Genomic DNA, 23,384 nt, shown 5'->3' with positions numbered 1-23,384 from the left:
CATTGCCATGATAAGAGAACAAGAGAGGTGTTCATGGTGAGTTCCGGCACCTCTTTTTATAGTAAAACAGCACTGTATATATCTATATATCTGTATTGGTTTGGGTTGTGTGCGAAGTGTGACTTGCAGTCACTGTGAGCCCAACTAGGGATTGTGATGCAGGCAGGTTGGGAAGTGGGACCCCAAATGTGGGGAAGGGTCTGTTTACAGGGTCAGCAATGGGACTTAAAAAGTGGTGCACAGTGGCTGATAACTTTCCCTTTTTCTCCTCTCTTCCTCTCCCCCACCCCCCTTTCTGCTCACTCCAGGCTGAGCTTTCTACAATGCGCACTCCAGACTGAACGCAGAACAGATTCGGAGGGACCCCATCAAGGGAAGGAAGGACCAAGCTTCCAACTGCGGCAGATACGGACAGATTGTTGGCTCCCGGAAGCATCCTACCCGCCCCCCGCCCCACCCTCCTTCTGAGGGCTATTCTGCAGCCCCTGTCCATGAGAGGACGAATATGCTGTAGGCAGGGCTGCTTCAGAGTCGCCTTGGCTCTTGGGGAGGGGGGGACAGGGGAGCCACGAGGACCTTCGCGGAAGACGTACATTGTGGCCCCTTCCTGCGCAAGAGCCCCTGCGGCTCTTTGAGGAGGAGGAGCAGGAGGAGGTTCTCTCTGCCCGGCCAGGTTGTGGCCTGTTCTGCCGGTCAGTCTCATGTGGATCTGAAGGTGTGCAGCAGGAGGGGGGGCGCCATTCGCCTCGAGGTGTGCAGAGCGGGGCAGCCATGGCGAAAGCGTTGCGCCTGCTGCCCTTGGCGTTGCTGGTGGCCTCGGCGCTGGGCCCCGGGGCGGGCGGCGCGGCCTTGGAGTTTGGGGGCGCAACAGGCCAGTGGGCTCGCTATGCCCGGTGGGATGCCAGCTCCTCGGGGGAGCTGAGCTTCAGCCTCAAGACCAATGTCTCGCGGGCCCTGGTGCTGTACCTGGATGACGGCGGGAACTGCGACTTCCTGGAGCTGCTGATCCTGGAGGGCCGCTTCCGCCTGCGCTTCACGATCTCCTGCGCCGAGCCGGCCAGCCTGCACCTGGAGACGCCCGTCAACGACGACCGCTGGCACATGCTGCTGCTGACGCGCAACTACCGCGAGACCATGCTAGTGGTCGACGGAGAGGCCCGCGTGGCCGAGGTCAAGTCCAAGCGGCGCGACATGACGGTGGAGAGTGACCTCTTCGTGGGGGGCATCCCGCCGGACGTCCGGCTCTCGGCCCTCACCCTCAGCACTGTCAAGTACGAGATGCCCTTCCGTGGCATGGTGGCCAACCTCAAAGTGGGCGACACGCCCCCCGCCCTCCTGGGCAGCCAGGGCATCCGCAGTGACACGGAATACCTGTGCACCAAGCAGAACCCCTGCGTCAACGGAGGGATCTGCACCGTGGTCAACAGCGAGGTCCAGTGCGACTGCAGCCTGACCGGATTCCAGGGCAAGTTCTGCAGTGAAGGTAAGAGGCTGATGGGGAGCTGGGAGCCACGGGTTCCAGTGGGACCAGGCCAGCGTTTGAAATTTGCCAGGCACATTTTGCACCTGGCTGTTGACCACTTGCAACCAAGTGGAGATGGCTGGGCACCAGGATGATGCCTGAAGTCTCCACCATCTCGCAGTGCATGCCTGGGGATTCCTGGATCTTGGCTGTTTTCCTACATCTTGTAGAATTCTATCCGTTATATTTCATCTGCACCATCAGAACGAATTTCAGGAACCAAATAGTTGTACAGTCGTACCTCCTTGGGTGCCCTGAGCAGGTGAGAAAAAATTGTTTTTTAAAAAAGCAATTTATTAAATTTTCCAATTAAACACATTTAAACAAAAACAAACCATACAACCACAAACACAACAGCACATAATAAACATAATAAACACATTTTTTTCTTCTTAGCATCTTATCAATTATTACAATTTTCTTTGCTCTGCCGATCTTTTGACTTCCCCCCTTCCCCCCATTCGGTTTTCTTGTCTACTCCTATCTCGCAGTTCCTTTATTTCATCTACTTAAAGCCAATTCGTAGGATTTATTTCAGTCCTGCAAGTGTCTTTAAACTTCTCCAGTGCTTCTCCATATAGTCCACAAATTTACTCCAGTCCTTTTGGAACCTTGACTCTCCCTGGTTTCGGATCCTGCTAGTCAGTCTTGCTAATTCCGCATAGTCCATCATTTTCGTCTGCCACTCTTCAATCGTTGGTAACTCCATTTTCCATTTTTGGGCTAACAAAGTCCTAGCCGCGGTTGTCGCATACATAAATAGTACTTGGTCTCCTTTTACAATCTCCTGTCCTATAAGTCCTAATAAAAAAGCCTCCGGTTTTTTGGGAAAGGTGTATTTAAAAATCTTTTAGAGTTCATTATATATCATTTCCCAAAATCTTTTAATTTTTTCGCATGTCCACCACATATGATAAAATAGAGAAAAAATGATTTGAGAATACCCCCTTGAGCTAAGGTTTCTGTCTCTGTTTCCAACCATTTGCTAGACTTTGTGTTTTTATGTGAATGACCTGCTGTCAGAGTCTGTGGTTGCTGACATCACTGGGGTCTTGCCCTCTAGGGGTCTTGGGTCTGGGGTGCAACTGACCTGGCAGCCCCACCTGCCCTTCTTCAGGGACAAAATAGCTCTCTGGGGTCTCCTGGGCTCTGCGCCTGCCCGGCATGATTCTCAGTCCCCAGCCATCCAGCAATGGCCTTTGAGCCCCACTTCAACCATCGGGTAAGGTTGATTTGATTCCCCTCTCCCTTGTTCCTGATATAGATCTTCACTCACCCCTTCTTCCCTAGCCAGGGGGTGGGGAGCCATTTTTCCATTTGCTTCAGGTGCCAACATGTCGTGGGCCAGCCCTGCTTGTGGGTCAGAGGAAACCTGGTCCCCAGCTATGTGCAATTTATCCAGCTATTACTTATCTGTTTATGGCCCTGCCTGCTGCTCTGGCAAGCAGCCAGGATGGGCTGCCAAGGGAGCCAATTCTGGAGCAGCTGATCTGGAAGGAAGGAAAGTCCAGGGGGGGGGCTCCCCTCCCTGAGCAGACTCCAGTGCTGGAGCCCCTTACAAAAAAGTGGGGAGAGAGAGGCCCTGCATCTGAAAGCTGTTCCCCTTGGGGGTGAGGGGCCCTGATCCCCAATTCTGTGGCTACTCCGTGCTGCATTCTGTGCATGCCCAGAAGTGACCCTTTTCTGTATTATTGCTGGGTGCTGAGCTCATTTCCCCTTCCGTGCCAGTAGGCAAGGAAGGCAAGTGGGCTCCCTCCCTCCCTCCCCGGCTCAGTGATTTGGGGTGTTTTGTCCTCCCCCAGAGCTGAGAGGCACCTCGCTGTCTCAGTGCTGGCAGAGCACTTGCTTGGCATGCAGAAGGCACCTGGATCAATCCCTGGTGAGGTCTGGGGTGGAATGTGAGAGCCCCCCACTGACGGTTAAGAGCAGACGGTGCGGGATACGGTTTAGTGAAGTTAAGGAGGCCACTGTCCCACTTTACAGAAGGCAGTCCTCTGTTTGAAGGGCTACCCAGTCCAATCCTGGTTTAGAGATTTTAAAAAAACCCAGAAAAGGGGAGAGTGTAGGGGGGGGGCAGGACTTGAAGCTGCCCATTCTACACTCAGCAGCACCAAGACAGCAGAGTGAGCAGGAAAAATCCCAGGTCACCTGGTTATAGTCTTGCTCCCCACTATGAGGTCATGTATTGTCCTTCGATTTAAATTATAGTAATTATTTCTAAACTAGTCTCATTCAGCCCGTTTATGTTTTGTTTTTTTTAAAGTTTCTGGCAATCAATGAGTAACACGCCACCCTGAGAGAAATCCGTCCCATAATTGAATAAAAAAGCGGGAAACCCTTTTGCACCTTTGCCCTGCGAACATGGCCTCTTACCCTGTGGCAGGCTGTGGGAAGGGTGGTGCATGTGGTATGCTCAGCCCACCTTGTAAGCAAGGCCCACTGGGCAGGGTCAGGGAGGGTTTGGGACTCAGTTTCCCCTTGGTTCCCTTTGGGGCATCCCGAAGGAACTTAAACTGGACACTGGTGGGAGGTGGCTCAGAGGTGAACTTCCTGGGGGGGGGGAATTCCTGTCAGAGGGCAGGTTGGGGGTGGGGGTGGGCTGGACTGTCTTCCTGCTTAAGGCCCAAGTGACCACAACAAATTATTATTGCTATTATTAATTTATTAATTGCATTCTGCACAATCTTCACAAGGCGGATGCGCAGTAAAAACTGCAAGACAGTTAAAAAGCACAAATGCTTTTAAAAAACAAAACAGAAACAAACCTAATGTGATACCAAATATACATTCCTGGCAAAGATCCAACTATCCAGCAGGGAAAGCTTGTTGGAACAAAAATGCATTCCGTTGTTTCCGGGAAGTGCAGATAGCGGGCGCCTGTCATTTCTGGAAAGGGATGCTGTTTCACACAGGAGCCCACCCCCTGCTAGTAGCCTAACTCCAAGGTCACATCATCCTGGGTCTTTTCTCTGGCCCTCCCCCAGCACCCTGGTGGTATGTTTCATTAGTGTGAGTTGCCCAGAGCTGTGTAGAGGGGAAGGACCATAGGACAGCTGCTTTGCATGCAGAAGGCCCCGGGTACAATCCCCATTGGCACCTCCAGGTGAAACCGTCAGGGAGCAGCAGGCGATGCTTCTGCACCTGAAACATCCTCCAGAAGTTGTCCAGCTCCTATTTCCGGCAGCCCTAACCGCTAGCCATGCTGGCTGGGCTTGATAGGAGCCGGAGACTAGCGTTAATCCCCACACCTCTGCAACTGGAGTCATAGAATCACAGAATTATAGCGTTGGAAGGGACCCCTAAGGGCCAACTAGTTCAACCCCCTGCAATGCAGGAATCGCAGCTAAAGGATTCCTGACAGATGGCCATCCAACCTCTATTTAAAAACCTCCAATGAATGAGCCTTCTGAGGGAGTCTGTTCCACTGTCAAAACAGCTCTTACCCTCGGAAAGTTCTTCCTAATGTTTATTTGGGATCACCTTTCTTGTCATTTGAATCTGTTGGTTTGGGTCCTGCCTTCTGGAGCAGCACACAACAAGCTTGCTCCACCTTCCATGGGGCAGCCCTTCACATATGACTCTCCTCTCCATCCCCTCTTCTCCACACTACACATCCCCAGTGCCTCAACCGTTCCTCATAAGGCTTGGTTTCCAGGCCTTTCATCATCTCGACCACCTTCCTCTGCATACCCTCTACCTTGCAAAATATCCTTCTTAAACTGTGGCACCTGGAACTGGACACAGGACTCCAGGTGGGGTCTGACCAAGCGATACTATGAAGTCCCACGACCTGGAAGAAATTTGAGTTCCTGCTCTGAGTCTTCATGGGCATTTGGGTTCCTGACAGTTTGCCAATTCGGAGCCTTGAACGTGCCCGCCTGCCCAGGCGCCATCCTAAGTTCCCCTTTTTTCCCTTCCCAGCTCAGGGCCAAGGACAACAATTTCAGACTCTTGCATGGCAACCAGACGACGGGAGTTTACATAACCCCTCGTCTCGCACAAGGCAGCAAATAGTGCTCGCTTACGTCAAGAATACTCTCCCGCTTCTCTTCTACATGCAGACACACAACACAACACCCACATGCCGCCGGCACTCGGGCTCAGCCCATCCGCCCACTCGCCTGCTCTCCGTAAGCCTGTTGTCTGGAGAGGGAGGCTGGCTAGCAGATGGCGGTGGCGGCAACCGACTTGGCCGGTTGCCGTGGAGATGGGCTTGGCAGGGGAGCCTCTCGTGCAGCCGGAGGAGACACCAGGGCCGCCTGACTCCTGCCGCGGCGGCTGTTCTCGGCCCTCGCAAAGGAGGCTTCCGTGACGGGCAGGCTGGGCGGCTGTTGCCTAGGCCGGTTGCCGTGGAAACGCTGGCCCAGGCTGGCTGATGGGTTTGGAAGGAGATGGATTTGAAGCCTCTCAAAAGTGTGCGAGCAGGAGCAGGAAGGGTGTGTGTTGCTGGGGGGCAGCAGGCAGAGAGGCCTTTGCAGGAGGGGAGGAAAGGTAGTTTTGCAGGTCAAAGGTTAATCCCTGGAATGGAGGGCACCTTGGGCAGGGGTGGGCAAGCCCGCCTGCGAGTCTGTTTTTTGAGCCAGGGCAATTGTTTCCCTAATTCCAGATCATGCAAGGAGTTGGTTGTTGCTTTTCCTCTTGTAGGGGAAAGGCACTCTGCACATGTTCGGAAGGGCTTCTACTATGGGACGGACCCTGCCTCCAACTGTGCAGAGACACAAACTATCTGTGAGCGACAGAACATTTCGGTCAGGACCGTACAACGTGCAGTCCCTCCCAGGCTTCCTCAGCCAGGAATCCTCAGGCATGGGAACACCACCAACTTGGATGGCTCAAAAAGAGGACTAGACCAATCGATGGAAGAGGATGGGGCTGTCAAGGGCCGCCAGCCACAACGTTGGCCGTGTTCTGCCTTCTGAGTACCTGTCTCTGGGAACTGCAAATGGCCAGAGTGGTCCTGCTTGCAAGCTTCCCCCAATGGGCATGTGCTTGGCCACTGTGGGAGCAGGATGCTGGAATAGATGGGGCCTCCAGTGGGCCTTATCCAGCTGGAGGGCTTGTCTTAGGTTCTTATGGAACCTTCCGGTCCAAAGGCCTGGGTTCCTAGGTTCTTAGGGGCATCTAGCTACTGTGAAAACAGGATGCTGGCCTAGACAAGTCCCCTTCTGCAGGGCTTTTCATACATTCTAAGTCTACCCAGTAAGAAGTTCCTGATTGCAGGCCTGGCACACAGCAGGTGGGGATTCCAGTTTTGGGCATCTTTGAGATAGCGCATTGGCTAGCCTCCCTCCACCATTGGCTCCAGTCAGTGCAGCTGTATGTCCTGGGTCCGATGGGAGCTGTAATCCAAAGCATCTGGAGGGCTGGCCTAGATGAGGCCCATGGAGACTCCCCTGGCTTCCTCTCCCTTCTGCTTTGCCCAGTTAAAAATGGTTTCTCTTTTGAAAGCCATCTGATCACAATTTGAGAAGGATAGGCCTATTGACAAGCTGGAAGGTGTGCAGAGGAGGGCGACCAAGATGATAAAAGGTCTGGAAACCAAACCTGATGAAGAACGGTTGAGGGAGCATGTTTAGCTAGGAGAAGACTGAGAGGTGGTAGAATAGCATCTTCAAATATGTGGAGGACCATTCCATGAAAGATGGAGCAAGCTTTTCTCCTGCTCCAGAGGGTAGGACCCACACCAATGGATTCAAATGGCAAGAAAGGAGAAACATTCGGAAGACCTTTCCGATGGTAAGAGCTCTTTGACTGTGGAACAGACCCCCTTGGAAGGTGGTGGACTCTCCTCCATTGGAGGTTTTTAAACAGAAGTCGGATGGCCATCTCTCAGCGATTCTTTAACTGTGACTCTTGCATTGCAGGGGGTTGGTCTGGATGACCCTTGGGGTTACCTTCCAATTCTATGATCAACCTCCTTGAAGTTGGTTCTGGCTCCGTTATTCCTTCTGTCCGTCCCCCCCTTTCTCATTTGCTGATATTATATTGCTGCTGTTTTCTTACCTTCATTTTTAGTGTTTCCTTGGTGCTTTTAAAATGCAGTTTTATTTGCCATGTTTTAAATTATGGCCTTTTGCCACCTTTAAGGTCCCACTAGGGAAGAGTATGAATATTTTAATAAAAGTAGAACAACTTTTTTTTTTTTGCTGTTCCCAGGTAGGCTTCAGGAGCAGGAAATTTCTTGAGCCTCTTTGGGACTCATTGCCTGAACCTTTCTCTCTTAATTTTTGCTTAGACAAGACTACCTAGGCATGTGGAATGCTGACATGTGTTTTGATCTGCTTTTGGGGTTTGGCTGATGTTAACTAAGGTGCTGGTGGACTCGGTTGAAGGTTTTTAAACAGAGGTTCGACAGCCACCTGCCAGGGATTCTTTAGCCTCTCAGGGAGTAGGACTAGATGATTCTTTGGGTCCCTTCCAGCCCTGCGATGCTGATTCCATGACTCTAGGGAACATAACAGTGGTTTGTTCTCCCTCTCCATATTATCCTCACAACAACCTTGTGAGGTAGGTCAAGCTGAGGGTGTGTGACTGACTCAAGGTGAATTTAGTGGTTAAGGTGGGATTTGAGCCCTGATTTCTCTGCTCTTAGTCTGACACTTCACCCACTATGCCGCATGTGTCTCCAGTCCATTTGAGCAACTGTGCCAAGTAGGTCTTTTGTGACTCCCCCCACCCTCCTGCTATCTCCTCCTCATGCCCCCCCCTATCCCATGCCATGTGGCAAACAGGGGAGGATGTTTCAGAAGCCACTGGGCCTGCCTCCGAGGGCTCCTTCGGACTGTCCCTCTCCTGTTTTTCCAAGTGGCAGCCGGATGCTCCCCTGGCACTGCCTATATTTAAACCAACAGCCTTGGGTCAGGTCATTTGCATCCTTGCCCACAAAGATTTCGTCAAGGACGGGTGTGTAGGGGATGGTGTCATGCTCTAATAATATAGCTAGGAGGGTGTCGGGGGGGGCTCCTCTCTTGCTAATTGGGGGCCCCATTGCTTCATCCCAACATCTTGTGACATACTGAGGTGTGAACGGGGTTCCCGTAAAGGATGATCAAGCCAGAAATTCTGCTGGGTTGCCTGCCTATCTGAATCCCTCCCTGCAGGGGCGTACCCAGGATCAAAACTGGGGGGGAAGGGGCGGGGCCAAGGAACGGGAGGGAAGGGAGGAAGCACGCACGGCGTGGCGGGGGAGGAGCCAGAGCACGATGGCTGCCGGGCGAGGGGGCTGTCGGCGGCAGCAGCAGGAGCTGCTGAGTTCAATGGGACTTGCTCCCAGGGAACAGCGCACAAGAGGGCAAGCTTCTTAGCGCCCGCTCCGCCAAGCGGCACTAATGTGGTGGTCTTTTAAGGTGCCCCGCATGCCCAGAAGCACTCTCCTTTTTTCTTTTCCCCTCTTGGCTGAACGCAGTTCAGCAGCAGGATCAGCGGAAGCTTGCCCTGTTGTGCGCTGCTCCCTGGGAGCAAGTCCCATTGAACTCAGTAGCTTCTGCTGCTACCGCCGGCGGCCCCCTCGCCCGGCAGCCATCGCGCTCTGGCTCCTCCCCTGCCCCGCGTGCTTCCTCCCTTCCCTCCCGTGCCTTGGCCCCGCCCCGCTTAGCAGGATCGGCAGCAGCGGGGGAGTCTCCAGAGGCAGGCGGAGGAGAAGCACAGCCCAGCGGAGTGCGAATTCGGCGTTCCCGCCCATCACGCCCTCCAGCTTCCCGCCGCGCTCTCTGATTCCCTGCTGTGCTTTGCCTTGCCAGAGGGTGCGACAGGGAGCTGCGGGGAGGGCGCAGCGTGGTGGGCGGGAACGCTGAACTCGCGCTCCGCCGGGCTGTGCTCCGCCTCTGCCCACCAGCCCCGCCGGCAGCGCCGCTCTCATGCGCCGGCCCTGCTTCTAGGGGGGGCAGCTGCCCCCTCCTGCCCTGCGCTGGGTACGTCCATGCCTCCCTGTACAATACAAGAATTCAGCATGTGAAAAGAAGGGGTGGGAGCCACAGCAACCCAGCCTCTCCATGGGCCTCTCCAAGCCACTTTCTAAGAATGGGGAGAAATTGCATTGTTTAAAAACACTTGAGAGTCCCAGGGTGACTTTGGGTTGGTCACTGGCTCAGCTTGACCCAGCAGTGGAGCAAGCTGATCGGGCGCCTGGGATGGCTCGTGTGCCCTGCACCCAGGGACGGGGCCAACCGGGGCAGGACATTCTGCGGGGCCTCCGAGGAGTCTGCCTGCCTCCTCCCACTCAGCTGCCCTACAGCTGGGGGGTGGGGAGGAGGCAGGCGGACTGTTTGGGCATGGCTCGGGCGCACTGCAGGCCCCGCGGTGAGTGCACCCTGGCATTTTGTCACCCCCCCTCAGTGGTGACACCCAGGGCAGCCCACCCCCAACGCACCCCACTTCCTCTGCCCCTGGCTTGACCTACCTGAAAGGGTTGTTGTGAGATAACGTGTGGGTGTGGGTGTACCGGGCAGGGTGTGGGGAACAAACCCGTGTTTGCTGCTTTGAGCTCCTCGGAGGAAAGACGGGATAGGGATCAAATAAAATAAACCCGAGCGTTTTGCCCCTTTTCTCAAGCATCTTGAGAACTGGGTCAGGTATTTCCTGACCTGGGCTCCATCAGTTCAGGCCACCTAAGCTTCAGCACCTGCTTGTGTGCTCCTCCCTCCATCTGTTTCTCTTTCTCCCTCTTTGTGTTTTTGCATCTCTCTCTCTCTCTCTCTCTCTCTCTCTCTCTCTCTCTCTCTCTCTCTTCCCCTGCCCATGGGCAAGGCCTGAGCAGTGCCCACCTACCTGCCCCCTCCCATTAGCTGCACCCTCTGTGATGGGCGCTGCTTTGGGGCTGAGCTGTTTCCATCATTGCAAAGGGCACGCTGGGGCCAGGCAGCCTGGCTGTTCCCTGCAAGGTCAGCCCAAGGTCGGCTGCCAAGTAGGCTGCCAGGAGAGGGAATGTGCATGGGATAGGGAAATAACCCTTCCTCCTCATCCCTCTTCTTCATCTTCTTCCTCCTGCTTCTGTTCCCCTTCCCTTCCCTGTGGATCATCTCCTTGGTCACGGCTCCAGACTCTTCCTTGCTGCTGCTGTGCCCGTCGGGCACCACCAGTTGGCATCAGGAGGGCTCCCCTGGCATGTGCTGGAGAGTTTGGCTGTGCTCAGAGCCAGTTCAGAACTGTTTATGAAAGGGAGATGGTTGTGAGGGCAGAACACACAGCCTCTGTGCTTGGGGTGGTGGTGGTTGCACACACAAACACACAATCATTCAGTTCAGGCCTTGCACACTGGGACATAGGAGGGTCCCTTGTTCAGGGCCAGACCATCTCACTCTGTATTGTCTACATACGTGGACTGGCAGCCGTATCTCAGAGTTTCAGATGGGTCTTTCTCAGCACCATCTGGAGAGAGGACCACTGGATGCTGCCTTATAGTGAGTCTGGCCATTGGGTTCATCCAGCTCACTATTGTCTCTAGACTGATTGGCAGTGGCTGCCCAGGGTTTCAGACAAAGCTATCTCCCAGCTCTACCTGGGGACGCTGTTAGAATTGAAACTGGAACCTTCTGCATGTTAAAAAGGTGCCCTTCCCCATGCCAGGATAGAACCTGGGAGCATCTTCTGCATGCAAAGCTTGTGGGTGGATGTGGGTGGGTGTTTGCATCTGCCCATGAACCAGGGTGGTCTTGGGAAGCTGCCCTCTCAAAGGGGCCACGTGGCATCTCTATGTCTTCTCTGATTGCCCCCGAGGTGTGGCCGGGGCATTGTCTGTGCTTGGGGGACACTCTGTGGTGGAAGTGAGGAGGGAAACCCCAAAGTCTGCCATGCAGGAAAGGTCTAATTCTGCACCAGGAGAAAATTGTGCAAAATAAAGGCAGTTGTGCATTCCCACTGAGACTTTGGGCACTTGCACACCAGGCATTTAAGTCGGAGGAAATGCCATGGTTCATGGAGGAGTGGGCTATCGATGGCTACTAGCCGTGATGGCTATACTGTGCCTCCACAGCTCGAGGCAGCCATGCTTCTAATGCCATTTGTGGAAACCACAGGAGGCGAGAGGACTCTTGTGCTCTTACTGGCTTCCCATTGGGGCATCTGGTTGGCCACTGTGAGAACAGGATGCTGGACTAGATGGGGCCATGGGCTTGATCCAGCAAGGCTGTTCTGGTGTTCTTTTGCTTCATTGTTGTGGGTCATCCACATGACTGCCATTGTATTGCTCTCTTCTCTTTCCCTGTGGCTCTTCCACCATTCCAACCTGCAGAAAATTGGGGCCCCCTGCCCCCCCCAGTAAGCCTGCAAATCTGAATGGCTCTCTGGGCAATTTGCTATTCTTTCCGAAGAGGTTCAGACTTGTCCTGTGACATTTGGGGCAGGTGGACCTGTTGTTTTTCGGGAGGCCTTTGCTGCATCTTCTCCTCTGGGCATCATTTTCTGTTTCCTTCTTTTAGTCAATCTTTTAATTAGCGCTGAACACTTTCTAGGCTATATTTTATATCTTCGTGCAATGGTGTTTAAATGAAAGCGTGTGACGGCGCTAATTAAAGAAAGGCCATTTGAAAAACCCAAACGATGTTGCCTTAGAAATCTGTTCCGTTTGTTTTTCGGTGATTTTTTTTTTCTGATTTAAAAGCAGACTGGCAGTTGTATCCAGTGTTACTCCTACTCAGAATAGGCCCATTGAAATGAATGAACATGACTAAGACTGGTCCATTGATTTCAGTGGGCCTGCTTTGAGCATAACTTAGTTGAACTATGCATAGAGAAAGTGGGCAGAGAAAAGTTTCCCTCCCTCTCTCATAACACTGGAACTTGTGGACATACAAAAAAGCTGAATGTTGGAAGATTCAGAAGGGGGAGGAGGAAAGAACATCTTCACACAGTGTATGGTTAAACCAGGCTTTCTCAAATTCATCCCTCCAGATATTTTGAGACTACAATTCCCATCATCCTTGACCACTGGTCCTGCTAGCTAAGGATCATGGGAGTTGTAGGCCAAAAACATCTGGAGGACTGAGTTTGAGGAAGCCTGGGTTAAACTATGGAACTCCCTTCCACAAGAGGCACCAACTTGGATGGCTGTAAAAGAGGATGAGGCAAATTTGTGCAGTGGGAGTGGAGGGCTACTGATGGCTACTAACTCTGATGGCTTTCCTTGACCACAGTTGGAGGCAGCAATGCTTCCGAATACCAGTTTCTGGAAACGACAGCGGGGGAGGGGCCTCTTGCACTTGGGTCCTGCTAGTGGGTTTCCTACAGGCATCTGGTTGGCCACTGTCAGAACAGGATGCTGGACTAGTTGGGCCGTTGGCCTGATCCAGCAGGCCCTTCTTATGTTTTTTTATGAATCACTTGATTGTGAGGGAGGCTACTGGCATGAAGCAAGCAGGAGCGGGATAGGGAACCCATGGGCAGGGGCCATGTGGAAGGAATGTACTGGCCAGAGAAGCTGGCATTAAACTACAATTTTAATCATGCCTGACGGTGGGGACTATATTGGTTGCTGAGGCTGGTGGGAGCTGGAGTCCAGCAATTTATTTATTTATTTGCTTGTTGTTGTGTATATTCTAACAGATTTAATTACACACACACACACACACACACACACACACACACACACACACAGTGGCACCTCGGTTTAAGTACACAATTGGTTCCGGAAGTCTGTACTTAACCTGAAGCGAACTTTCCCATTGAAAGTAATGGAAAGTGGATTAATCCGTTCCAGACGGGTCCGCGGAGTATTTAAACTGAAAGTACTCAAACCGAAGCGTACTTAAACCGAGGTATGACTGTATATTTTGTGTGTGTGTGTGTGTTTAATTACTTTTTAATGTTGATATTTTCTATGTTTTTAGCTTTTTCTATTTTCTCTGTAAGCCACCTTGAGTCCCTGTCTGGGGGAAAAAAGGTGGGATAGGAATAAACATAGGAACCAACTTCTAGGGGCCAAGGGGGCTTCAGCCCCCCAATAAAATATTCGACGGGCATTGCCATTCAAATGGTGTGCGTGCATCACATCATGTGATCGATTATGCGGTATGGGGCTTACCTGGCCCTCCCGCAATATTTTATTCAAGTTGGAGCTCTATAAATCTGTCTGTCTGTCTGTCTTATTTCTGGAAGGTCACAAGATGCCCTCCCCATTCTAAATTCCAGGCTCTGTCTTCTCCTTCCTCTGGCCTCCTGGCAACAGTTGTTGCAGGCTCAGCCTCCCAAAGCTACTTTGGTTCCATCCACATTCCTGGGAAGAAGGCAACCAGGGGGGGGGGATAAGGGGGCAATACCTTTGACTTGCATGTGTCAGAGCCCCCTCTCCATGGCCAGAGACTGCATAAGGCAACTGTTTCCATATTTAGGGGGTGGCGGCTAGCACCATCCAGTCATTACTCCTCCATCGTAAGTCAAAGGCTGGATTTGAACAGAGGTCTCAAGGCTGTTGTTTTCCCTCCATGGGCATGTCCTGCCAATCTTCTTCGCACCCTGCTGGGGGGGGCAACACAGCCCTGATCGGCAGCGAGGGTCAAATTCAACCAGGCAGCCATTTCTATAAACATTCACACACACCCGTTTTTGTTTTGGAAAAAAACACAGCTATTTAATTTGCAGAGCTTATTTATTTTATTTGTGCCTTTTTTTAAAAGGAAGAACCCAATACCGCTTTTCATTTGCATCAGTAGCAAAGCATTGCAGCTGGTCCCTTCTGCATGCCCAACCACTGAGCAGTGTCCCTGTCCCCCAAACAGGGTAAGCAGAACCCACCACACCCAGAAAGAAAAGGAAGCTTAACCCAGGCTCGGATCCAGGCCTCTGAGCGTCCAAAATGCTGTCCAATGGACATCCTTGTTACCCTAACCCTTTGCGACAGGGATGGGGCCCTTTGTATGTTGTTGGACTCAAATATTGTTATGGAGGAGAGGACCATTGATGGCTACTAGCCATGATGGCTATGCTCTGTCACTAGTCAGAGGCAGAAATGTTACTGATGCCTGTTACTGCAAACCGCAGGAGGAGAGAGTGCTCTGGTGCTTGGATCCTGCTTGCCAGTTTTCCACTGGCATCTGGCTGGCCACAAGGAGAACAGGATGCTGGGCTGCATGGGCCCCTTTGGCCTGATCCAGCAAGCTGTTCTCTTGGCCTTATGTTCTTAAGCCTGTCCTCTTTCCTATGTACCTAAGATGGTGGCTGATGCTAGACTAGGTGGGTCATTGGCCTCATCCAGCCAGCTTTTCTTAGGTTCTTATGATTCATGGAGGAGAGGGATATTGGTGGCTATTAGTCAGGATGGCTATTCTTCTCTGAATGCCAGTAGTTAGAAAAAACAAAGGAGGGGAGAAGGCTGATGTGCTCAAATCTTGCTTGCTGGTTTTCCAATGAAGCGTCTGGTTTGCCACTGTGAGGACAACAGGATGCTGGACTAGATGGGCCACTGGCCTGATCCAGCAACAGGGCTCTTCTTATATTCTTATGTCAGCCTCAGGTGGCATAGCCAGTGTCTAGGCATGCTGGGAGACCTAGTCCAACAATATCTGGAGGGCCAGAGGTTCCCCATCCCTGCTATTCAGGTCTTCATCAGAGGCCTTCTTCTCTCCCCTGGTTAACCTGGAAAAAGGGCCTTCTTCACTGTGGCTCCTGCTTGAGCAATGCTTATTCCCTTGACGCTCTCATGGTGGCAATGCCAGGCAAAGGCCTTTGTTATCTGGCCAGACTTTATAATCTACTCTGTTTTATCACTGTAAGGTGTGTGTGTGTATGAGAAAAAACACGGTGGCTGCTGATTTTCCTCTGTAGTTGGTTTTTTTTGTATGCTTTTAAATGCTTTTAGCAATTGGACTTTGATTTATTGCAAACTGCCTTGGGGAAATCTATTTGATGGGTGGGATATCAACCCCCATAATAAATAATTGAAATCCATTGCGGGGCTGTGTGCTGTAGCTGAGTGGTGGGGCTCAGGCTTTGTATGCAGAATATCAGCGGCAGAGGGGAGGCGGCACACCGGCTCGCAGAAGAGGGAAAAAAAGAGACTCAGACTGGTAGGGCAGTTGGTTGGAAGGTCTTGCCAGGCAAAGGGGGCCTCTCTTCTCCAGGATTCCCACCCCTTATAGCATCCAGCCAGATGCCTCCAGGAAGCCCACAAGGAGGCCATGAGCACAAGACACCTCCAGCTGGGACTTGGGGCAGGGGGGTGGGGCATAGCTTTCAGGCTGAAAGTCTTAGGTTCAATCACTGATGGCATCTGCTGGGAGAACTGGGAATACCTCTTGCCCGAGACCCTTCAGAGAACCACTGCCCATCCGTGTGGACAGTACCGAGCTTGATGACCAATAGCCTGACTTAGTTCCTGGTTCCTCGGTTCCTATGCCTCTTATCCTGAAAGTGGCCACCATGTCTAGTAGTCAGCCATTGCTAGCTGTTGTCCTCTGTGAATTTGTTGGTCGGCTTCTTCATAAGAGAACTGTTTCATCTCCTCCTCGCAACAGCCTTCTGGGTATGCCTTTTAGACCTGGTGTCTCTTACCTGTGCATTGAGGATGAGGCTTCCCTCCTCTCAACCTAAACACGGCTCATTTCTGCAGAATTCCAAGCAGGGAATCCAAAACCTCATCCTCTTTCTTTCCACTAATTATAGGCTGTCTTTCTTGACAAACTCTTCTCAAGGCAACAAATGCTAACAACAGAAGCAAAACATGCCAATAATACAGCATTGTGCTAAAAACCCCTAAAATACAGAAAATACAAACAAAAATAAAAGCACAACGCTTTACAATATGACTTGGCTGGATGGGATGCTTTGTGATTCTGTGATGAGGATGAGGCTGGCGATTCCTCTGGAGTGAAGGAATGCAGCCGGATCTCTTTATCTCACAAGAAGTGAACAAATAGCAGTAAATGAACAGTAAACGAGCATTCATAAACATTGACAAACAGTATATAGCTCAGTATTGCATTCGCTGACTGGCAGCAGTGGCTCTCCAGGATTCTAGCCTGAGTCTAGGTCTACCGTGAGATGCTGGCCTGTCGTTCTGTTGCTGGGTCTTTTCCTTGCTTGCTCCTGACTCGCTCTTTCTCCTTTTTCTTCCCCAACTCTCTGCCTGCCTTGCTGGATCCCCACAGAAGAGCTAACGTTGGAAGGTGAGTAGGCGCCTTTCCTTGCCATTCTGATACCTAATGCTCTGCTTAGAGGGGGATTTTGGGGTGGGGTGAGAAGGGGGATTGCTGCTGCGTGTTGATTAGATGGTTGCGGTGAGATCCAAACAAATGTTTGTTTTGTGGCATTGGGGTGGGTACTGTTTGGCAATCCTGTTAGGATCTGATCTGTGCTCCATAAAGTGTAAAGGGCAGGGCTGGGGCTGCTGGCGGGGTGTGTGGGGAAAGAGTTACACAGACCATTTTCTTTTCGTTCCTAGTATTTGGGAGGGGAGACCTGCTCTGAAGCAGCAGAGGCTTTTTCGTAGGTTGGGGGAGGCATCTGTGTGAAAGCATTAGGCAGAGGTGCTTTTCTCTGGGACATCCTGAGTCTACGTGGTCTCATTTTCTCTTGATATGGAAGTTCCACTTAGGCGCTTTCTAGCCGTGAATTTCAAACGGCAACTGTGTACATCCCAGCTGTTCTCCTCCTTGTTGATTGTGTGCATTCAGCTTCCAGAAACATGGTACTCCTCCTCTACCCTTTGATAACATTTCCAGCCCTTTCTGTTGTGTGCTAAGAAACTAAAGTGTAAGCTCTGGGAATGTCAGTCTCCAACCCCCCACCCCACCCCAGATCTGAATTAGATGTGCCTCGTGCTAAAGGAATGATTCCCATGCCCAGCTGCAACTCAGCCTGTAACTTAGTTAAAGCTAGCTGTTTTGGACCGCAATTCCCACCAGCACCAAGTAGCACAGCTAGCTGGGAGCACGGCTATGTTGTCTGCAAGGCCTGATGGGAGTTGCAGTCCAAAGCAGCTGGAATGGCAGCAGGTTGGGGGGGGGAGGTTGGCTTAAGCTCATGCAACTGAAGCACCTGGATCCATTGTTTCTCTCCCCCACCTGCCTTAAATTCCTTGTGGGACAGGGACTGGTACTCTCTGAAAACACCATGCACACTTATGATGCGCCATTACAACATATGCAACCAGAGGCCGTGGGCTGGGCTGACAAGAGCAGAAATATGCCCTTTACTCCAGCTGGGGCAAACCCTCCTTGTGATGTTCATATTTAATTTCCAACTCCATAGAGCAGGGACAGGGGAACGTCTGTGGGGCCCTCCAGACATTGTTGGATTCCAGCTACCATAATCCCCAGCCAACCTATCTGATGGCCATTGATGATGGGATAGGTTAGTCCAATGGTATCAGGAGACCTGCTGGGTTTCCCCTGTTGGAGACAGAGGTTTGGAAGAGAGATTCTTACTATCCCATAGTAGGTTTAGCACAATGACGATTGCTCCAAGCCCATTAAAACTCGGTTAGATTTACATCTGCCCTCATCCACTTTTAAACAAATGTTCCCTACAAAAATACTTTGGCTGGAATAAATCTCAGAAACTCAGTTTGCAAATAAATGAAGATTTTACTCACAGAGTTTTAGAAATTACAGCAGATAAGTCTCTGTTTTTGGCAGTAAAAGAAAGAATAAAAAGTTCTCAAATGATTTTAAAAGAAAAGAATTTGGTTTCCTTATAAAAGAATCACACAGTCTTTGTAAAAATCTCATTTCAGAAAGATTTTCTATTCACGTGGTTTCCCTTGCACCTGAGAGCCATGCTTGGCTGCAGTTTCTTGTAGGAAGCAGAGAAAGAGGGAGGAAGCAAATGCTGCTATAAGCCTGCTAAATCCCATCCATGGTAACTTGAGCTCAGGGCACAGGTAACCCTTTCATGCACACTCATGTGAGCCAAGAACTATATCACACCACCCCCCACAATCCCTGACAATCAAGAAAGTGACTGGCTCTCTTTCCTATACCAATAATTTAGGAACTTTCACCATTGTAATGTAGCCAAGTTTTACTGCCTGTGCACCTTTTTTTCTGAATGCTACCTGGGAAAGCATATGAATCTGACATTTGGAGAGTTTGTAAGTGAACCATTTTTAACTTACCAAATGTGTGGTCTCTTTCTATCCTAAGGGAAGAGGGAAGTTTCGGAACTCACAAGGTTGACCAAGATGATCAAAGGTCTGGAAACCAAGCCTTATTAGGAATGGTTGAGGGAGTTGGGTATGTTTAGCTTGGAAAAGAGGAGATATGCTAGTCACCTTCAAATATCTAAAGGGCTGTCACATGAAAGATGGAGCAAGCTTGTTTTCTTCTGCTCTGGATGGTAGAACTCGAACGAACAGCTTTAAGTTGCAAGAAAGGAGATTCCAGCTAAACACCAGGAAGAACTTTTTGACAGTAAGAGCTGTTTGACAGTGGAGCAGACTCCCACAAGAAGTTGTAGACTCTCCTTCCTTGGAGGTTTTTAAGCAGAGACTGGATGGCTATCTGTCATGGATCATTTAGTTGAGAATCCTGCATTGCAGGGGGTTGGAGTAGATGAGCCTGAGGTCCCTTCCAACTCTACTGTTTGATGAAGGGCATAAATATCTATCAGCCTATATTTCCACACTTTCCTGCATATTTTGTGATTTTAAATCTCTGCTGGTGTTCTCTCACCAAAGAGTACTTGCCCCAAACCTGGATCTTGGCATCCAGGGAATTCTTCTTTTTATGCCTGTTTTTTTCCCTTGCCACCAACAAGATGCTCATGGGATCCACACTAGCAGTGACTAACCAGGAAGGAGACTGTGAGGTCACAGTGGATGGTTTGACAAAGATGCTGACCCAGTGTGTGAAAAAGGAGAATTCCATGTGGAGTCAGTACTCAGTATACTCTAAATAGCAGTTGTTGGGAATCACAAGTGGCAAGAGTGTTTCTGTTCTGCTGTGAGCTGGGCTTTCCATTGGGGCATCCGGTTGGTCACAGCGAGAACAGGAGATTTGACAAGATGGCCATCCTTTGGCTGGATCCAGAAGTCAGGCTGTTCTTACACATGTTCTTTTGTAGCGTTCGCCTTCCCACGAAGTTGCCGTGTTGGGCAACAGGGGGCACAGGGGGTTCTGCCCCCCCCCCCAAGTTTCACTGTGGCTTGATTCAGAGTAGACTTGCATAGACTTTCATGGCATGTGTGGTTAATCTTAGACGTGGAATGCACCTTTTGGTTCCACTTGTATTTGCACGGTTTTCTCCAGAAATGGGTGCTTGGGAGACATGGTTGGGCTCCGTGGAGTCTCAGAGTAGGGTTCCTCAGGGTTTGATCTTATTCCCCATGCTGCCTGACATTTACATAAACCCACAGAGCAAGGAGCTCTGGAGTGTGCTGTCATCAATATGCTGTTGACATGCAGCTCTGCTTCTCCTTTGCAGCTCAAGCAGGTGTGGCGCTGAATGTGCTCAATCAGTGCCTTGTAATGGACTGGATGCGAGCCAACAAGCTGAAGCTCAGTCCAGATAAGATGGAGACACTCTTAGTGGGTGGCCCCTCTGTACAGATGAGTGTGATGCATCCTACTCAGGACTCCCCTTGATGGAGCAGGTGTACGGCTTGGAGAGCACTCTCGGATCCATCACTTTCACTGAAGGCACAAGTGGTTTCTGTGGCATGGAGGGCCTTATGGCAGCTTCAGCTGGTAGCTCATTTGCAGCCCTAGCTGGATGAGGATAACCTTGCTTTGGTTGCCTTCACTCTGGTAGCATTCAGGTTAGATTACGGCAAGGCGTTGTTTCTGGGATTGCCCTTGAAGGTGGCTTGGAAACTTCGGCAGAATGTGGTGGCTAGACTGTTAACGAGGACAAGAAGGCATGGGCTAATTTCTTTCCAGAGCCACTTAGAAGTGCTGCTCTTGACCTCCAAAGCTGCCTCTTTTGTGACCCATTGTTTGTGGGAGACTCCATGTGTGGTGCAAATGCTTTTGGGGTGATTCTTAGGGAAGGAGATGTGTGGAAAGTCTCACCCCAAGAGTCTGGGAGATTTGGTAACGTTCCTGCAAAAGAGAGTTTGTGCTTGGCTGCCAGTAAATTAAATTCACTCACTGTGGGCCAAACTAAATGCGGCAGGACCACAGAAGAGCAAGGGGGGGATATAAATCCTTCCCACCCTGCCAGGGTCCCAAAGAAAATTGCCCTCCCTCATTCTCTCCCTTCAGAGCTGCCATTTGCATCCAGAGGGGACCCTCCAGTGGCACTGATGTGCAGGAAGACGTTCACATGAGCCTCAGGGCAGGAATTCCAAAAATAGCACCCAGGCTGGTTGATCCAGGCGCTGCTCACAGGGCTGCCTTCTGTTCTGAGAAATGGCACTTCCCACTTCTGACGCCCCCCTGTACCAAAACAGACAAATCTCCTCCGTATCTCAGCCTGCCATTATTAGCATCTCTACCACCACCTCCTCTCCTCTGGCCGAGAGCGGCTAGACAATCAGAAACCGATACAATGCAATCCCACACTGTAAAGAGGCTCACCGCTCTGGCTAAATGACTCCCTGAGGAGTGCAGCTGGTCATCAGATCTGGCATTTGCCACATGGATAACTGGAAGGTTCAGTGATCATGGGGAGAAGTGAGAACCAGCAAGGCAGGCGCATTGCTCAGAAATCTGCAACAGCACACAGTGCCCCCTTTGTAGTGCAGTGCCCCAGAAATCCTGCAGAAGCACACAGTGCTCGCTTGGTAGTGCAATGCCCAAACTTGGGCAGGCTCTCGCTGGTCAAAGTGTGCTTGTCTGTCTGCTTCCCACCGTGTCTTGTTTGTGCCAAGATTGTTCAAAAGGAAAGTTCTCAAACGGGTTTTCTTTGCTCTGGTTCCGTAATTCTGTTCTGCTACATAATTTTATCCTTGAAGCATGCTGGAAGGCAATTACACTTTCCTTCAGTCCAGATTCTTTTTATCTGGCTGCATCACATGTGGGCAGCAGTGCTAAAGCAACCTAACTGTCACAGAGCCCACCACCTGCCAACTCCAAAAGAAGATGATGAAGACCAAGAAGAAGAAGATGATGATGATGAAGAAGAAGCTGGAAATGTGTCGTCCCTTTTGTGAAGCTGAGATCTTAACCTAAGCCCTGCAGGGCTGAGGCTTGTTTTCCCTTGGAGGCAGAAAATGGGTCTGCTCATTTGAATGCAGCCCTATTCCATTGTGCAAGTTGGTAGCCTTTATGCTCACTGTGAGACAGATCAAGAGCCTCTTTTGCAGAAGAGATGGCACATTTGATGGGGAAGAGGCGTGTTTTGGGGCGGGCGGGGGGACAGAACATAAGACACACTGGAGAAGCAGAGGCACAGAGGTGTCAGGACAGCCACCCCCAGGCAGATAAATGGTCTGTGTAACCCCGTTGCGCTGCAAATGTCAACCCATTTCAGAGCGGTTGCAAACCTGTAGCATAGGCATGCCCAAAGCCTGTCATGGAACAATACCAGTGACGGACTTTGGGCTTTCAAATTTCAGAGGCGCCCTGTGCAGTGCCAAATTTTGGTACCCTCCAGCCTCTCACCTTGCATTCTACATTACTGTTGCAGTGCCCCCTGTGGCGGCCTCTCGGCTCAGTGCCCAGTGCGGGGAAACCAGTTGCACTCTCCTAAATTTGCCTCTGACAATTCCTTCTATTTCCAAAGTCCAGGTACCCAGAATGGTACCAGTGAGGCACCCAAGTGCTGGAGGAAGCCAATGGTCTGCAGAAGTATGAGCAAGAAAATAGAACAAAGACCTAAGCCGGCAGGGGTGGAGGAGGACTCTGCAGAAATAGCACAAACAGAACAGAGGGCTCTGAATGTGTCTGGGGGACTGGGCAAGTCACCTCTACATCCACCTGCTCTGTGAGTTGAAGCCATGTGTTCACTCAGGGTGGGTCCCAGCTAGTGACTGGCGTTCCATAATCCCAATGGTCAAAGTGTTTATGAGGGGTTGGGGTCCCATAGGTTATCAGAAAAAAATGTAATAATTCTGTTTTAGTAGGTTTTCCCCTCCCCAACTGTATTCTAATGTGTGTCTTACCAGTTGATATTTTCAGTTCATTTTATGCAATTTCATTCTAACCAACTGTGTGGTAGACGCTTCTCATGCTCTTAATCTAAACCTGTCCACAGTCCAGAAGACTGCCATCTTCATGATAGTTGAAAATGATAGTTGCTTTTTTCACTGTTAGACCACAGGTAGACTCACGTCATATTTCCACAAGTAATCAGTGTTGAGTTTCTGTGTTCTGCTGATGTTTCCTCCCTCTCTGTGTTATATATTGACCTCAAATTCTTCACTTGAGACGGCACAGTCAGGGGGGCTATCTCTTTTCAGAACTTTATTAACTGCTAGAACTGCCCAGTAGATTCACTGCAAATTAACTCGGAGAGAGGATATGCTTAAGAACTTGGTTGCATTGTTGAAACTATCTGAATAAAATAATACAAACTAGAGGCTGTAACCAATTCCTTTCTACTCAGTGCTTTTTCTGGGGGAGACGCAGGGTCATGCATACCCCTAAACAGTTTGTGAATCTAAGTTTAGCCTCATTGGGGGCAGTATTTCAATATGAGTAGGAAAATGAGAGTTCCCCTAAATGTTTTTTAAAGGAAAAAAAGCACTGGTTCTACTCAAGAGTTGGGCCGTTGAAATTAATGAACCGAAGTTCATCATGTGGGTCTTCTGTGAGTAGTAGCTAGAATTGGCTACAATCCTAAATGCATCAACACGAGACACTGAAACCAGCCAAAGAAAATAAATTAAAATTGTAAGAGTAAGAGATGACCTTAAGTAGTTGCACGAGTTTGAGAAGCCTAAGCAGGTGGGGGCAGTTAACTGATAGCTCCCAGAGTGGTTTAGGGTTACTGCCTTCTAAGTGGGCTCTGGCCAAAACAAAACAAAAATCTCACATTTCTGTTTGAACACAGA

General features: G+C 50.6%; 1 protein-coding gene across 1 annotated transcript in view; it reads left to right on the top strand.

Moving 5' to 3' along the window:
• Positions 1 to 377: 377 nt before the first annotated feature.
• NRXN2 (neurexin 2) overlaps positions 378 to 23,384 on the top strand; it is a 308,880-nt gene continuing 285,873 nt past the window's right edge. The window contains exons 1-2 of the mRNA XM_088659270.1: positions 378 to 1,483; positions 16,600 to 16,617. Of these exons, the coding sequence (XP_088515396.1) occupies positions 772 to 1,483; positions 16,600 to 16,617 (730 nt within the window). The 5' untranslated portion in view covers positions 378 to 771. The remainder of the gene's footprint in view (positions 1,484 to 16,599; positions 16,618 to 23,384) is intronic.

Source organism: Zootoca vivipara, chromosome 16, assembly GCF_965207765.1.
Source record: "Zootoca vivipara chromosome 16, rZooViv2.hap1.1, whole genome shotgun sequence".
NCBI lineage: Eukaryota > Metazoa > Chordata > Lepidosauria > Squamata > Lacertidae > Zootoca > Zootoca vivipara.
Note: the sequence above shows the minus strand (reverse complement) of the source record. Positions and strands in the feature narration are given on the sequence as shown.